This window comes from Meriones unguiculatus, chromosome 20, assembly GCF_030254825.1.
Source record: "Meriones unguiculatus strain TT.TT164.6M chromosome 20, Bangor_MerUng_6.1, whole genome shotgun sequence".
Taxonomy (NCBI): domain Eukaryota; kingdom Metazoa; phylum Chordata; class Mammalia; order Rodentia; family Muridae; genus Meriones; species Meriones unguiculatus.
The window spans coordinates 39,510,016-39,528,510 of NC_083367.1; the positions used below are offsets into that span (position 1 = coordinate 39,510,016).

At 39.7% G+C, this 18,495-nt stretch overlaps 1 protein-coding gene and 1 pseudogene across 12 annotated transcripts in view; both read right to left on the bottom strand.

Moving 5' to 3' along the window:
• LOC132649570 (amine sulfotransferase-like) overlaps positions 1 to 14,946 on the bottom strand; it is an 88,130-nt gene extending 73,184 nt beyond the window's left edge. For 9 of the 12 annotated variants that reach the window (XR_009588081.1, XR_009588080.1, XR_009588076.1 and 6 more), the window contains exon 1: positions 13,887 to 14,946. Coding sequence is in view for 3 of the 12 variants with exons in the window: in XM_060373635.1 (XP_060229618.1) it covers positions 13,887 to 14,829 (943 nt within the window). In the remaining 9 variants the exon portion in view is untranslated. Of the gene's footprint in view, positions 1 to 3,858; positions 4,062 to 7,883; positions 9,218 to 13,886 lie in introns of those variants that run through there. The other 3 variants (XM_060373634.1, XM_060373640.1, XM_060373639.1) reach the window with 3 other exon arrangements.
• A 2,167-nt stretch (positions 14,947 to 17,113) lies between these two features.
• LOC132649572 (amine sulfotransferase-like) overlaps positions 17,114 to 18,495 on the bottom strand; it is a 35,436-nt pseudogene continuing 34,054 nt past the window's right edge.

Consider the following 18,495-nt stretch of genomic DNA (forward strand, 5'->3'; position numbering starts at 1 on the left):
CCAGGAAGGGAGGAGGGAGGGGCTTATGGGGGGATACAAAGTGAATAAAGTATAACTAATAAAAATTAAAAAGAAAGAGTCGTGTGAAATACATCTAGTCAAAAAACAATAGATTCCTGTATGAAAGCTGGAGTTGATCTACAATGATCAATTATGAAATTTAGTATTTTTTAAATTTTCTCTTACTGCCTTGCAGCCACATAACACTAGAGAGTTTGCTGATTCTTATGTGACTGGACCTAGTGTTTATCAAACTCATTCATTGTGTAGTTTTGGCAGACTCCTTATACAGATCTTTTAAGGCTTACCGATATTTTCATATGTAGGTCTGAGAGGCAGTAGTATGACTTGAAGTTAGATTTCTTGATGCTCCATCACCTCAGTTCCTCATCCTTCAAGACCCATTTCTGATTCATACCACCACAGTCCCTTATTTTATTGTAATGCATTTATGTTAATATTACATTCTTGGATCATCTTTAGAATCCTTAATAATAAGAATAAAGTCACCATATTATCATATCACCTACCTTACTTCACCAAACAGTGGACTGTTCATTGATTGACAAGATAGAGCTACAATTGGACAGACAAATAATGAAACAGATAGACAGATGCCAGGAGCCAATGGCATGTCATATATTAAGACTGTATGCTACTAAGAGTTTCTATGTGGGGATACAAGGTGAATAAAGTATAATTTATAAAAGTTTAAAAACATTTATTGATTGTTGCTCTTAGAGCCTATGCTGTTGGTGTTCTGTTCAAGAAGCTGTCTCGTGTGCCAATGAGTTCAAGGGTATTACCCACTTTTTTTCTAACTGATTTAATGTGTCTGGTTTTATGTTGAGGTCTTTGATCCACTTGGACTTTAGTTTCATGCAGGGTGATAAGTATGGATCTATTTTCATTTTTTTACATGTAGACATCCAGTTAGACCAGCACCATTTGTTGAAGATGCTATCTTTTTTCCATTGTATGGTTTTGGCATCTTTATCAAAGATCAGGTGTCCATAAGTGTGTGGGTTTATTTCTGAATCCTCTGTTCGGTTCTATTGATCCACCATTCTGTTTCTATGCCAGTACCATGCAGTTATTATAACTGTTGCTCTATAGTACAGCTTAAGATCAAGGATGGAGATACCTCCAGAAGATCTTTTTTTGTAGAGGATTGTTTTAGCAATTCTGAGTTTCTTGCTATTCCACATGAAGTTGAAAATTTTTCTTTCCAGGACTGTAAAGAATTGTGTTGGTAATTTGATGGGCATTGCATTGAATCTGTAGATTGCTTTTGGTAAGATGGCCATTTTTACTATGTTAACCCTGCCAAGCCATGAGCATGGGAGATCTTTCCATCTTCTGATATCATCTTCTAATTCTTTCTTCAGAGACTTAAAATTTTTTTCATGAAAGACTTTGACTTGCTTGGTTAGAGTTACTCCAAGGTACTTTATGTCATTTGTGGCTACTTTGAAGGGTGTTGTTTCCCTAATTTCTCTCAGCCCTTTTGTCTTTTGTATACAGGAGGGCTACTGATTTTTTTGAGTTAATTTTGTTTCCGGCCACTTTGCTGAAGGTGTTTATCAGCATTAGGAGTTCCCTGGTAGAGTTTTTGGGGTCACTTACGTATACTATCATATCATCTGCAAATAGTGATAATTTGCCTTCTTCCTTTCCAATTTGTATCCCCTTGATCTTCTTCAACTGTCTTATTGCTCTAGCAAGGACTTCCAGAACTATGTTGAAGAGATATGGAGACACTGGGCAGCCTTATCTTGTCCCTGATTTCAGTGGGATTGCTTTAAGTTTCTCTCCGTTCAGTTTGATGTTGGCTATAGGCTTGCTGTATATCGCCTTTACTATGTTTAGGTATGTGTCTTGTATCCCTGATCTCTCCAATATTTTAAACATGAATGAATGTTGGATTTTATCAAATGCTTTTTCAGCATTTAGGGAGATTATCATGTGGTTTTTTTCTTTCAGTTTGTTAATATGGTGGAACACATTAATGGATTTCCATATATTGAACCACCCCTGCATACCTGGGATGAAAAGCTTCTGTAAATCAAAGGACACCATCATCAAAACAAAAGGGCTGCCTAAAGATTGGGAAAGGATCTTCACCAACCCTTTATTTGACAGAGGACTAATATCCAGTACATATAAAGAACTAAAGAAGCTGAAAAACAGCAAACCAGTAATCCAATTAAAAAATGGGGTACAGAGCTAAACAGAGAATTCACTGTAGAAGAATATCGAATGGCAGAGAAACACTTAAAGAAATGCTCAACGCCATTAGCCATTATGGAAATGAAAATCAAAACGAACCTGAGATTTCACCTTACACCCATCAGAATGGCTAAGATCAAAAACTCAAGTGACAAAACATGCTGGAGAGGTTGTGGAGAAAGAGGTACCCTCCTCCACTGCTGGTGGGAATGTAAACTTGTACAACCACTCTGGAAATCAATCTGGTAGTTTCTCAGACAACTAACAATAGTGCTTCCTCAAGATCCAGCCATACCACTCCTAGGCATATATCCAGAAGAGGCTCAAGTACACAATAAGAACATTTGCTCAACCATGTTTGTAGCAGCTTTATTTGTAATAGGCAGAAGATGGAAACAGCCCAGATGCCCATTAACTGAAGAATGGATGCATAAATTGTGGTACATCTACACAATGGAGTATTACACAGCAATAAAAAATAAGGAAATCATGAAATTTGCAGGTAAATGGTGGGAACTGGAAAGGATCATCCTAAGTGAGCTATCCCAGAAGCAGAAAGACACACACGGTATATACTCACTCATATAGACATATAATATAGGATAAATCTACTAAAATCTGTACATCTAAAGAAACTAATCAAGACAGAAGACCCTGACTAAAACACTCAATCCCCATCCTGAAAGGCAAAGAGGTTGCACATCAGAAAAAGAAGAAAACAGGAAACAACCTAGGAACCTGCCACAGAGAGCTTCTGAAAGCCTCTGGCCTGCAGACTATCAAAGCAGATGCTGAGACTTATGGCCAACTGTGGGGCAGAGTGAATGGAATCTTATGTAAAAAGTGGGAAATAGTAAGAGCTGGAGAGGATGCGAACCACACAAGGAGAGCAACAGAACCAGAAAATTTGAACACAGGAGTGTTCCCAGAGACTCATACTCCAACTAAGGTCTATTCATGAAGACAACTTAGAAACCCTGAACAGACATAGCACATGACAGTTCAGTGTCCAAGTGGGTTACATAGTAATGGGAAGAGAGACTGCCTCTGACATAATCTAATTAGCCTGCTCTTTGATCACCTCCCCCTGAGGGGCAGCAGCCTTACCAAGTCACAGAAGATGACAATGCAGCCAGTCCTGATGCGATCTGATAGACTAATTTAAGAAGGAAGGAGAAGAGGACCTCCTCTATCAGTAGACTTGGGGAGGGACATGTGTGCAGAAGGGAGAGGCAGGGTGGGATCCGGAGGGAAGGAGAAAGGGGCTTATGGGGGATACAAAGTGAATAAAGTGTAATTAATAAAATAAAAATTAAGAAATAAAAAAATAAAATAAATTCTTCATATAGAAAAGGAGAGAATAGAGAGAAACAAGAGCGGGAATGTGAGGAGGAACAGGTAAAAACTAAGGTTCATTTGAGAGATCATAGGGGAAGGTAATACAATAAAAGATAGCTAAATAGATTATAGGTCGATAGAGAGACAGATGACAATTAGATGATAGAGTTAGAGCAATACACATTTAGATACATATATTTACATAGAGATATGTTACATATATTATATATATATATGACAGTTTAAATGAAATTATCAATTAAGGGGAGATACAAAAACATGTCTTCTCACCAAATGAAGCTTCCAGCATTGCGAATGAGTTCAAAGTGGCCAAAGGTCCCCATTGGGACCTGAATCCATCCAGGCTATTGCCAAGGCTATTGATTGCTCTCCTAATATGCTGGCAGGGCCAAATGCTGAGGACAACAGCCACATCACTCAATAAACATGGATAGGTCAAGCTGGTGCCTATCTGACCCCACTGACGAGTTCTTGTGGCACTGTACACCATCACAGTAGAAAGGTAATCATCAACTGATCTATGTATGTTCTGATCTACAATGATAACTGGCCTGAAAGTTTTGTAAGTACAACTCTGGTACAAAGTTTGTATAAGTGACCAAACAACATCTGATAGTATTTAAAGCACATAAGATGGAATCTATCCTGGACGCTGCTGGGCGGCCAAGAACCTGGAAAGAAACAGCCCAGGGACTAAGGGTAAAGTAAATACTACTATACTTCTAGAGCACTAGTTCTCAATTGTGAACCAAGACCTCTTTGATAGTGACTTATCAGTTATTCTGCTTACTGATATTTTTATTACAATTCATAATAGTAGCTACATTATAGTTATGAAGTAGCAACAAAATAAATCATACCACAACATGAGGAACTATATTAGAGGGTCACAGCATTAAGAAGGTTGAGAATCACTGTTACTAAACAGATCAATAAAATGACTGCAATGTCATTTTGTTATATTCAAAGATCAGCGTTGTGCTGGACCATCATCCATCTACTGCAAGCAGGAAGGAACAAATACAGTGATCCACACCCAAACAATGTGCAGACTGAGAGACTTGGAACTTTCAGTGTTAAAGGGGATTTCTCTATCAAATCCCTCCTTTCAGGGATCAAGAAATCCTGAGAAAGAGGAAGAGCAACCATCTAAGGGTTAGAGCAGATTGAGGACACCAAGAAAACAGGGCCTCTATGAATGAAAGGACTGACACATATATGAACACACAGAGACTGCAGCATGTACAGGGTCTGCAAGAGTTTGCACTGAAGCCCAAAACTGTAATTTAGAAGCCATCTCTAATTGACAACCACTTACAAATGAAAAATTAGATTTTTATAATGGAGTATAACTGGGGATACCAGTGCTATTTTTTTCTTCAATGCAGTTTATTCAGGAACCTTGAACAATCATCTGACCCTGGGGAAAGCCAGCCCACAGCTTAATAGCCTCTGGGTAGCCAACCCCAGCGTGCTACGTGGGCAATGCAGATAGGTCCACATACATGGAAGCAAGCTAGATCCTCAGCCTTAGCCAAATGTGGAATTGTTTGTGACAGAGAGCACTCACCATCGGGAAGGTGGAAGGCGGAAACCAGCTCCATCTTTAAGGCATAGCATTCCAGAGCTCTCTACAGTTCCCCCTTTTTGTTTTAGACGCATCAGGCAAGAGTAGAGGTCTGATCTCTGATATTAGAAATAAATTGGGACTTTGTACCGATGTTCATTTAGGTGTCATCCACCCAAAGAGCATCAGACCTTTTTCTCAGAGGCGGGACCTGGGGCATCAACCCGCATGCAATCAGACATGCTCTTCTATGGGTCCAAAGCGGCTCACCCTGAGAGCAGTGCTTAGCCTCGCATCCTGAGCATAACATTTTAGCTTTTTATGGTAGCCAACCATGCTTGGGGAGAATGTCCTGCTTCAATGGCTGTAAAGGCCTGAATGATCATGGCTGCATCACACTGTTGTGAGACTCTAATCTTGCATATATACCACAGGCAAACCAAGGAGACCAACACCAGAAGGCCTGCTAAAGCTCCCATGCCCGCCCATTCCTTCAGATGATTCATGGCTGCAGCAATCCATGATGATAATCCTGTGGCTAGTCCTGCGTCCACTCTGGTAGAATTTACTGTGACAATGGCCACTCTCAGCTGATCCATCGTAGTATTGAATTCTCCAGTCCAATTACCTAAAATATAGCTAGACAATTGTTTAGACAGATTTGCAGCACAGGAAAAATTCTCAGGTTGTATGCTAGTGACTCAAAGTCCAGCAAACTTTCATTGACAGCCAAGTTGAGCAATTTGCCATAGGGTATCAATTTGCTCCTGCACGAGGTCAATCCTCTGATTGAACACCATCAAGCTTCCTTTTAGTTGAGCATTAATTCCTTTATGTACAACTAAGGCATGAGCTACATTGGCTAAATGATTATTCAGGGTCTGAGCAGTCTGCCCAGTATGACTCATGGCTAATGCCCCAGTGGTAGCTCCAACAACCGCCAATGAGATGGCAGTAACAGTGGTGGCTGTAGTTCCAAGATCCCTTTTCTGTCTGAAGAGAGTCATAGCGTGAGGGGCATCAACGGGCACAGGCACCCAGCGAGGCATGCGAGTAACCAGGGCATACCTAAATTTACTAGCATTCCAGCATTGGGCAAAAAAGCAAGTATCATTACCACAATTACTTGGCTCTATCTGGCTAATAATGAATAAAAATGGGGGATATAAACAAACAGGTGTGGCCTTATAGGAAATATTATGAGAAGCCTTAACCACCTCATTGGAACATCCTGCATCAGTTCTAGAACTAACAGTGGTGGTGTCCGAGGTCTGAGTAGGTTCAGGAGACCATTGCCCCGAGGGGTGAGACGTGCTCCATGTAAATTGACTAACTCCATGTTTTCCTCCACTTTTGAAAGTCATTTAAGGTTCTTAAATTATCTTTTTTTTAAATTTTTCATCAATTACACTTTATTCATTCTGCATCCCCCCATAAGCCCCTCCCTCCTCCCCTCCCAATCACACCCTCCCTCCTCCCTCTGCTTGCATGCCACTCCCCAAGTCCACTGATAGGGGAGGTTCTCCTCTCCTTTCTGATCTTAGTCTATCAGTTCACATCAAAAGTGGCTGACTTGTCCTCTACTATGGCCTGGTAAGGCTGCTCCCCCCCAGGGGGAGGTGATCAAAGAGCAGGCCAATCAGATTATGTCAGAGGCAGTCCCTCTTCACATTACTATGTAACCCAATTGGACTCTGAACTGCCCTGGGCTACATCTGTACCTTTAGCAAACTGGCTGCATAAAAGATTACTTAAAAAAATAATCAGTAACCCTCCTGTATACAAATGACAAAAGGGATGAAAAGGAAATTAGGGAAACTACACCCTTCACAGTAGCCACAAATAAGGTAAAGTATTTTGGTATAACTCTAACCAAGCAAGTAAAAGACCGGTATGACAAGAACTTCAAATCTAAAGAAAGAAATTGAGTAAGATATCGTAAGATGGAAAGATGTCCCATACTGGTGGATCAGTAGGTTTAACATAGTATAAATTGCCTTCTTACTAAAAGCAATATACAGATTCAATGCAATCTTATCAAAATACCAGCACAGGTTTTTACAGACTTTGAAAGAATAATTCTAAACTTCACACAAAGAAAAGACTGAGAATAATTAAGACAATCCTATACAATAAAAAAAAAAACTTCTGAAGGCATCTCCATACCTTACTTCAAGCTATACTATAGAGCAATAGTAAAAAAAAAAAAAAAACTGTCATAGAAATAGGCTGGTTGATCACTTGAATAGAAGAAAAGACCCAGAAATAGAACCACACACATACAGACACTTGATTTTTTGACAAAGGAGCCAAAACCATACAATGGAAAAAAGCACCATCTTCAGCAAATTGTGCTGATCTAACTTGATGTCTACATTTAGAAAAATGCAAATAGGGCTGCAAAGATGGCTCAGCCATTAAAGGCTAAGCTCACAACCGAAAATACAAGAAAAATGCAAATAGATCCATGTTTATCTCAATGCACAAAACTCAAATACCAGTGGATCAAAGACCTCAATATAACACCAAATCCACTATGTCTATTAGAAGAGAAAGTGGGAAAGGGCCTCAAACTCATTGACACAAGAGAAAATTACTCAACCAAACACCAATAACTCAGGCTCAAAAATCAACACTTAATAAATTGGACCTCTTGTAACTGAGACCTCTGCCCTGCCCCTGCCCCTGCCCTTGCCCCTGCCCCTGCCCCTGCCCCTGCCTCTGCCATTTTCCCTGCCTCTGCGGATTAAAGGCCTGCACCATCATACCCAGCTCATAAGTTCTCAAAATGGCAGAGAAACAGTAATAGGAGGGTTTTTTAATTTAAATTTGTTTTTTTTTTTTTTTTACAATTTATTCATTGTGTTTACTGACTGAAGCCCCCTCCATCAACTCCTCCCAGTCCCACCCTTCCTACCTCTTCCCCCCTATCGCCTTCCCCTAGTCCACTGATTGGGAGAATTTTTCTCCTCTGTCATCTGCCTATAGCTTTAATTATCAGGACTGGATCTTCTTCCTCTGTGGTCTGGCAAGACAGCATCATCATGGGCATGTGATCAAAGAGCAGGCAACTGGGTTTATGACATAGGTAGCCCTTGCTCCCATTACTCTGTGATTCACATGTAGACTGAGGTGTTAATCGACCACATCTAATGAGGGGTAATAGGTCATCTCCATACATGATCCTCCGTTGGTGCATCAGTCTCTTCAGGACCCTGTGGCTCAGATTTTTTAGCTTTGTTGGTCTCCTTGTGGGGCTCCTGTCCACTTCATGTCCTTCACAGTAATTGCTGTGCTCTGCCCAAAGTATGGTTGTTAGTACCAGCATCTGCTTCTATCCTCTGTTGTATGGAGAGTTTCATGGATCCCTCTATAGTACCCTGGCATCCTTTTTCCTCTCTTCCACCAGTTCTGGTGTCTATCCTGTTTGACATTCTTTTTTTTTCAACTTCTTTAGTTACACTTTATTCACTTTGTATTCCCCCAATAAATCCCTCCCTCCTCCCCTCCTAATCCCACGTTCACTCCCCCTTCTTCACGAAAGTCCACTGATAGGGGAGGTCCCCCTCTCCTTCCTTCTGATCTTAGTCTATCCTATCTCATCAGGAGTGCTGCATTGTCATCTTCTGTGGCCTGGTAAGGCTAATCCCCCCATAGGGGGAGGTGATCAAAGAGTAGGCCAATCAGTTCATGTCAGACACAGTCCCTCTTCCCATTACTATTGAACACACTTGGACACTGAACTGCCATGGGATACATCTGTGCAGGGGTTCTAGGCTATCTCCATGCATGGTACTTGATTGGAGTATGAGTCTCTGGAAAGACCCCTGTGTTCAAATTTTCTGGTTCTGTTGTTCTCATTGTGAAGTTCCTGTCCTCTCCAGATCTTACTATTTCCCACTTCTTTCATAAGATTCCATGCACTCTGCCCAACAGTTGGTCATAAGTCTCAGTGTCTGCTCTGATAGTCTGCAGGGCAAAGCCTTTCAGAGGCGCTCTGTGGCAGGTTCCTAACTTGTTTCCTGTTTTCTTCTTCTTCTGATGTCCATCCTCTTTGTCTTTCTGAATGGAGATTGAACATTTTAGTCAGAGTCCTCTCTCTTGATTAGTTTCTTTAAATGTACAGATTTTAGTAGGTTTATCCTATATTATATGTCTATATGAGTGAGTATATACCATGAGTGTCTTTCTGCTTCTGGGACAGCTCACTCAGGATGATCCTTTCCATATATACAAAAGAGGCTCAAGTACACAATAAGAACATTTGCTCAACCATGTTTGTAGAATCCTTATTTGTAACAGCCAAAAGCTGGAAACAATCCAGATGTCCCTCAACTGAAGAATGGATACAGAAATTGTGTTATATCTACACAATGGAATATTACTCAGGAATGAAAAACAAGGAAATCATGAAATTTACAGGTAAATGGTGAGAACTGGAAAGGATCATCCTGTTTGGCATTCTTAATAAAATTTAAGCATCTTCCCTAGGGTTCTCCTTGTTGTTTAGCTTCTTTAGGTCTGTAGATTTTATTATGGCTATCCTATAATATATGGCTAATATCTGTTTATAAGTGAGTGCATACCATGCGTGTCTTTCAGTACTGGGTTGTCTCACTCAGAATGAGCTTTTCTAGTTTCATCCATTTGCCTGCAAATTTCATGATTTTCTTGTTTTTAATAGCTGAATAGTGTTCTATTGTGTAATTGTATCACCATTTCTGTGTCCATTCTTCAGTTGAGGGATATCTAGGTTGTTTCCACATTTTGGCTATTACAAATAAAACTACTAGGAACATAGTTGTACAAATATCCTTGTTGAATGGTGACACATCTTTTGGGTATATCTCCAGGACTGGAATAACTGGATCTTGAGGTAGTTTTAGTCCCAATTATTTTGAGAAAGCTCCAGATTAATTATCAATCTCAACAACAACAGAAATAGTAAAAAGTCTACAGACACATGGAAACTGAACAACTCTCTACTCAATGACACCTAGGTCAGGGAAGAAATACAGAAAGAACTTAAAGGCTTCTTAGAATTCAATGAAAACAAAGTCACAATATACCCAGACTTATGGGCCACAATGAAAGCGTGGCTAAAAGGAAAGTACATAATACTGGGAAGGTTCTTAAAAACATAGATTATTTGAGTAAAAAACTTATTTGTAAATGCTATTACCTATTGTTGTTTTCATTGACATGTACAGTTTGGTATGGCATTATTAGCAACTGAAAACAACAGAATAAGGTTCTATGCTGAGTAGGTTGAGAAGCATCATGAAAATTTTCCTATTAGCCTGATCTAGTATATCAATGAGAACATTCACATCCAAAGCAACAAAATAATCACATACAATTATAAACATTAAAACTCATATACAACTGATTTAGAGTATCAAGGACCTCAACATAAAACCAGATACTCTAAATCAGTTGGAAAAAAAAGTGGAGAACAGCCTAGAACTCATTGGCACAGGAGACAGCTTCCTGAAGAGAACACCAACAGCACAGGCTCTAACAGCAACAATCAATAAAAGGGACCTCATGAAACTGAAAAGCTTCTGTAAAGCAAAAGACACCGTCATCAAAACAAAACGACTGCCTACAGATTGGGAAAGAATCTTCACCAACCCTTTAGCTGACAGAGGGCTAATATCCAGTATGTATAAAGAACTAAAGAAGCAGAAAATCAACAAACCAAGTAATCCAATTAAAAAATGGGGAACAGAGCTAAACAAAGAAATTCTCCATAGAGGAACATCAAATGGCAGAGAAACACTTAAAGAGATGCTCAACATCATTAGCCATTAGGGAAATGCAAATCAAAATGACCCTGAGATTTCACCTTACACCCATGAGAATGGCTAAGATGAATAACTCAAGTGACAACACATGCTGGAGAGGTTGTGGAAAAAGGTGAACCCTCCCCAGTTGCTGGTGGGAATGTAAACTGGTACAACCACTTTGGAAGTCAATCTGGCGCTTTCTCAGACAATTAGTAGTGTTATGTCAAGACCCAGCTATACCACTCCTAGGTTATATACCCAAAATTTTCTCAAGTACACAACAAGGACATTTGTTCAACCATGTTTGTAGCAGCTTTCTTTGTAATAGCCAGAACCTGGAAACAACCCAGATGTCCATCAACGGAGGAATGGATACAGAAATTGTGGTATTTTTACACAATGGAATACTACTCAGCAATCCAAAAGGAGGGAATCATGAAATTTTCAGGCAAATGGTGGGATCTAGAAAAGATCATTCTGAGTGAAGTATCCTAGAAGGAGAAAGACAAACATGGTCTATACTCGCTTATATAGACCTACAAGATATGATAAACATAATGAAATCTACACACAGAAAGAAGATAATCAAGAAAGCAGACACAGGCGAAGATGATCAATCTTCATTTAGAAAGCAAAATGGGATGTACATTGAATGTATGACAGGAGTCTACTGCAAAAGGCATCTGAAAGACTCTAACTAGCAGTGTTTCAAAGCAGACACTAAGACTCATAACCAAACCCTCGGCAGAGTGCAGGGAATCATATGAAAGAAGGGGAGTTAGTATGATATGGAAAGGATAGGAGCTCTACAAGGACCAAATATAGCCGGGCACAGGGTCTTTTCTGAGACTGACACTGAAACCAAGGACCATCTATGGATATAACCTAGAACTTCTGCTCAGATGTGGCCCATGGTAGCTTAGTAACCAAGTAGTTTTCCAAAGTAAGGGGAACAAGGACTATTTCTAACGGGATCTCAAGGGCAGGCTCTTTGACCTGTGCCCCCCCCCCGGGAGGATCAGTCCTGTTAGGCCACAGAGGAGGACTTTGCAGCCAGCCCTGAAGATACCTGATAAAACAGGGTCAAATGAAAGGGGAGGAGGTCCTCCCCTATCTGTGGACTTGGAAAGGGGCAGGGAGGAGACCAGGGAGGGAGTGTGGTGTTGGGGAGGGAATGAAGGAGCCGGATACAGCTGGGACACAGAGTTAACAAAATGTAACTAATAAGAAAATTAAAATTAAAAAAAAAGATAAAAAAACCTCATACACATAATTTCTTTAATTTGCCCTGGGCTTGTGTCTTCTTTAATGTGAAGTAAATCTACTATTCCCAATGTTATTATTTCTTACTGTAATATCTGGTTTTTTTTTTCTTTACCTTCTTAGTATTGTGGTACTGTTTCTGTGTCTCCTCCCCCTCTAATCCCCAACTCTCTGTAAATGATGACTCATGAGGCTCAAAATTTTATTTAAAACTACTTAGGCCACATAGCTGGATTCTTCTCTGACAAGCTCAATACTTAAAATAATATATTTATTCTAATCTACATTGCACCATGTGGCTGTTACCTGAGCTCAGGTAACACTGTCTGTCCTCACATATTGCTGAATGAACCTTCTGCTTCTGTCTCCATTCTAGAATCTTCTTTGCCTACTGCATGTCTCATCTCCTGTTTCCTGTCTAAGCTATAGGTCATCAGATTTATAACTGATAGGTGCTACATGCATACACTATATACGATATTTCTTCTACATCATAGGCTCCTTTTTCTTTACTCCATCTTAATTTCTTTCATTCATCCTTCCTTCTTTTTTCCCTCTCTTTCTTTTTCCTTCGTTCTTTTTTTAATTTTTTTTTTTAATTTGCCTAATTCTTTTTTTTTTCTCAATGCAGTTTATTCAGGAACCTTGAACAATCATCTGACCCTGGGGAAAGCCAACCCACAGCTTAAATAGCCTCTGAGTAGCCAACCCCAGTGTGCCATGTGGGCAATGAAGATAGGTCCACATACATGGAAGCAAGCCAGATCCTTGGCCTTAGCCAAATGTGGAGTTGTTCGTGACAGAGAGCACTCACCCATCGGGAAGGTGGAAGGCGGAAACCAGCTCTATCTTTTTTTATTCCCCCTTTTTTATTAATTTTTCATCAATTGCACTTTATTCATTCTGCATCCCCCCATAAGCCCCTCCCTCCTCCCCTCCAAGTCCCCCATCCCTCCTCCCTCTGCATGCATGCCACTCCCAAATTCCACTGATAGGGGAAGTTCTCCTCTCCTTTCTGATCTTAGTCCATCAGTTCACATCAAAAGTGGCTGCATTGTCCTCTACTATGGCCTGGTAAGGCTGCTCCCCCTCAGGAGGAGGTGACTAAAGAGCAGGCCAGTCAGTTCATGTCAGAGGCAGTCCCTCTTCACATTACTATGTAACCCAATTGGACTCTGGACTGCCCTGGGCTACATCTGTGCAGGGGTTCTGGGTTATCTCTATGAATAGTCCTTGGTTGGAGGATGAGTCTCTGGGAAGTTCCCTGTGTTCAAATTTTCTTGTTCTGTTGCTCTCCTTGTGGAGACCCTGTCCTCTCCAGCTCTTACTATTTCCCAGTTCTTACATAAAATTCCATTCACTCTGCCCAACACTTGCCCATCAGGCTCAGCATCTGCTTAGATAGTCTGTAGGGCAGACGCTTTCAGAGGCCCTCTGTGGTAGGTTCCTAGGTTGTTTCCTGTTTTCTTCTTCTTCTGATGTCCATCCTCTTTGCCTTTACTGATGGGGATGGGACATTTTAGTTAGGGTCCTCTCTTTTGCTTAGTTTCTTTAGATGCACAGGTTTTAGTGGGTTTGTTCTATGTTGTATGTCTATATGAGTGAGTATATACAGTGTGTGTCTTTTTGCTTCTGGGACAACTCACTCAGGATGATCCTTTCAAGATCCCACCATTTACCTGCAAATTTCATGATTTCCTTATTTTTCATTGCTGAGTAATATTCCATTGTGTAGATGTACCACATTTTCTGCATACATTCTTCAGTTGAGGGGCATCTGGTTTGTTTCCAGCTTCTGGCTATTACAAATAAAGCTGCTACAAACATGGTTGAGCAAATTTCCTTTTTGTGTGCTTGAGCCGCTTTTGGATATATGCCTAGCAGTGGTATGGCTGGATCTTGGGGAAGCACTATTCCTAGTTGTCTGAGAAAACGCCAGATTGATTTCCAGAGTGGTTGTACTTGTTTACATTCCCACCAGAAGTGGAGAAGGGTTCCTCTTTCTCCACAACCTCTCCAGCATGTGTTGTCGCTTGAGTTTTTGATCTTGGCCATTCTCATGGGTGTAAGGTGAAATCTCAGGGTTGTTTTGATTTGCATTTCCCTAATGGCTAGTGAGGTTGAGCATTTCTTTAAGTGCTTCTGGATGTCTACATGTAGAAAAATGAAAATAGATCCATACTTCTCATCCTGCACAAAACTAAAGTCCAAGTGGATCAAAGACCTCAACATAGAACCAGACACATTAAATCGGCTTGAAAAAAAAGTGGGGAATACCCTAGAACTCATTGGTACAGGGGAAAACTTCCTGAACAGAACACCAACAGCACAGGCTCTAAGAGCAACAATCAATAAATGGGACTTCATGAAACTGAAAAGCTTCTGCAAAGCAAAGGACACCGTCATCAAAACAAAGCTACCGCCTACAGATTGGGAAAGAATCTTCACCAACCCTTTATCTGACAGATGACTCATATCAAGTATATATAAACAACTAAAGAAGCTGAAAAGCAGCAAACCAAGTAACCCACTTAAAAAATGGGGAGCAGAGCTAAACAGCTCTATCTTTAAGCGCGGCATTACACAGCTCTCTGCCGTTCCCCCTTTTTGTTTTACACGCATCAGGCAAGAGTAGAGGTCTGATCTCTGATATTAGAAATAAATTGGGACTTTGTACCAATGTTCATTTAGGTGTCATCCACCCAAAGAGCATTAGACCCGTCTGATACCTTTTTCTCAGAGGCGGGATCTGGGGCATCAACCTGCATGCAATCAGACATACTCTTCTGGGTCCAAAGCGGCTGACCCTGACTGCAGTGCTTAGCCTCGTATCCTGAGCTTAACATTTTAGCTTTTTAGGGTAGCCAACCATGCTTGGGGAGACTGTCCTGCTTCAATGGCTGTAAAGGCCTGAATGGTCATGGCTGCATTACACTGTTGTGAGACTCTAATCTTGCATATACACCACAGGCAAACCAAGGAGACCAACACCAGAAGGCCTGCTAATGCTCCCATGCCCACCCATTCCTTCAGATGATTCATGGCTGCAGCAATCCATGATGATAATCCTGTGGCTACTCCTGCGTCCACTCTGGTAGAATTTACCGTGACAATGGCCACTCTCAGCTGATCCATCGTAGTATCGAATTCTCCAGTCCAATTACCTAAAATATAGCTAGACAATCGTTTAGACAGATTTGCAGCACAGGAAAAATTCTCAGGTTGTATGCTAGTGACTCAAAGTCCAGCATACTTTCATTGACAGCCAAGTTGAGCGATTTGCCATAGGGTATCAATTTGCTCCTGCACGAGGTCAATCCTCTGATTGAACCCCATCAAGCCTCCTTTTAGTTGAGCATTACTTTCTTTTTGTACATCTAAGGCATGAGCTACATTGGCTAAAAGATTATTCGGGGTCTGAGCAGTCTGCACAGTATGACTCATGGCTAATGCCGCGGTGGTAGTTCCAACAGCCGCCAATGAGATGGCAGTAACAATGGCGGCTGTAATTCCAAGATCCCTTTTATAACTGTGTCAAAGGACTGCTTCACTTGAGTCTTTAACAGCTACATATGTCCCCCTCAAATCTCTACCATACTCATCTCTCTTGCAACCCTTCGATTCTCTAGCATTCCAGTCTAGTGAATTTTGGGTTCACGGCCCTTCATCCATGTTATGCATGGAACACAGTTACCTCTATACTCAACAAACCAAAGATATTTAAAAAAAAAACCTGGAGTCAATAATAGCTATTATTATGGTTGGTTATAACATCAACTTTCCATGAATCAAAATACCTTAGTAGAGAGCCTTTCCTGAATAAGTATCCTGCCTCATTGATTAAATGTGGATTTAATCAATCATGAATTGTTTCAACTTCCTGTTATAATTCAAACAAAAAGTGGTGTGACAGAAGAGAGTTCTTCTGTTTGTACATTTGACCTTCTTCTTTCCCACTCAGGTAATTTGCCCCAATTGCTGCTGCTGTTGATTCCTTCCCTGATAGCAGAACCAAGCTTTCCAAGATGTCATTGTAGACTAGGCACCAACAAATCTCCAGGGACACTCCAGGCTTCTGCTACCTGATTGGGAATGCTCAGCCACCCAGCCTTGTGGACCGGACACCTAACTGTTGTCACCACACACCTGTGCCTGATGACACAGCCATAGTTGGACTACATTGGCTGCACAGGTACCCATCACAAGCACCTTGCAACCACTGGGTTCTTGGATTCTCTCAGGTGTGATTTTGTTGTTACTGTAGTAATCCTGAGTTAATAAATTCACACACTCATTTAATTTACTGGGAGAGGCTTTGAGACATTTAAATGAGTTCTAGATATTTTCCCAGTCACTAGCTTAAAATTTAGTTAACAGTATATATTGATTGATATTGCATTATATGTGCAAGCAAAAAAAATCTTAAGTGCATTATTCAACAATTTTAGTAAGAATAGTACGAAAAATCCATTATATACTAATATAATATTATCAAACAATAAAACGCAACAAAATTCAGACCTTATTAAGTAGATAAGAATATTTTCTTCCCTCTTTTCTACCTCTTAACTTAATTGTCAATTCTGATTCCCTTCAATGCTTGTCTAGAGTTTTTCAAGCTAAAGATTCTAATATTCCTCAAAAATGCTTGACTCAGAATAAGTTAACCTTTTATTGTACGAATAAGAAACATGAAGATTCTAAATGTTTCTGGACCCGAAATTTAATTGTAGACTATGAAGAAAAATGTGCACTATACATTACTCTTTGCAGACATTTTTCTATACCACAAAGAACCATAATTTATATCGTTAGTGTATATTACTAATGCTAAGTAGGATTCAAACAATTTAATTTTGAAAACTGAAATCATTCATTAATCTCATTGTTATTAATCAAGGCATAGTTTACTCATTTTTCCTTAATTTATTAATTTATTTTATTGATGAAAACACAGAAACATCCATATTGATTTTACAACATGCCTTCTACTTAATAGATTTTTAAGTTTATACAAACACTGGATAGAATTTTATTCATTTATATCCCAGATAAACTTCAAGGGAAAATTTTTCATGTTCCTCTTAAATATCATGTCAAATCTTTCATTCTGATCCACAGTCAGATGGTTTTTCCAGTCTCCAGTGGCACCTAATAGGATAAGCACAGGAACAGCACAAAGGTAAGTAAATGCAACTGTCAAAGCAAAACTCAGTCTAATCAACTTCAGTATCTTCTCCAACCCATGCAAAATAACTGTGATTTTTTTTTGGCAGAGGTTGTTAACTCTTCTTTGTAGAAGAATTATCAGTGAAAGAAATGTATTCAATAACACAGTAAATTCACTAACACTTCCATGGCCCATGTATCAGCCAACCAATCATTAAACAAGCTTTACAATGAAACCAAACATTAATAAATATAAATACATGAGAACTTTAAAGTGTGTTTCATTATATGTAACATATATCATGTGCCTGTGGTTATACCTACAATGGTTTGAGGCGTCTATTTTATCCTCTTGATCTGCCTATCTTGTTCCAGTGCTACACTGGTGTATCATTCTACCTCGATTACAGATTTGGAAATATGAAATGGAAATCCTCCAGCATTTGTTTGTCATGATTGCTTTGAATGTTCTGATATTCCAGTAACTTTAAGATGGCCTTTATTTATATATCTCAGAGAAGAATGTTGTGGGCATTTTGATTGGAATTGGATCTATAAATTGCTTTTGGTAAAGTCATCATTTTCTCTATATTAAATCTTCTAATCCATAAACATCAGAAGAGTATTTTTTAACGTATTTGAACTTGAAAAATTCACAGGAGTTTAAACTCAGATTTAAACTTCTCATTGAAGAGTTCTTTCACCGACTTGGTTAGGTTCAGCTTCTTTGTTAGGTTTATTCCAAGATACCTTATTGCCTTTGAAGCTTCTATAAATGAGATTATATCCATAATCTATTTTCCAGGATGTTTTCTGTTGATGTATAGAGAAGTGACTGATTTTTGAAAGTTGGTTTTGTATCCTGAAACTTTGCTGAAATTGTTGTTTCTATAGGCATTCTGGTAGAAATTTTAAATTCTCTTATGTATATTATGGTATCAAAAAGGATACTATGGCTCCTTTTCCCCCTGACTATATATCCTTAATTTCCTTTTTTTGGTTTTAATACTTCACTGCTTCAGGTACTGTGTTTAGAAACTGGATAGACTTGAGATCCTTTGGCTAAATGCCTAGGAGTGGTACACCTGGATCATGAAGTAGTCCTGTTCCTAATTGTCT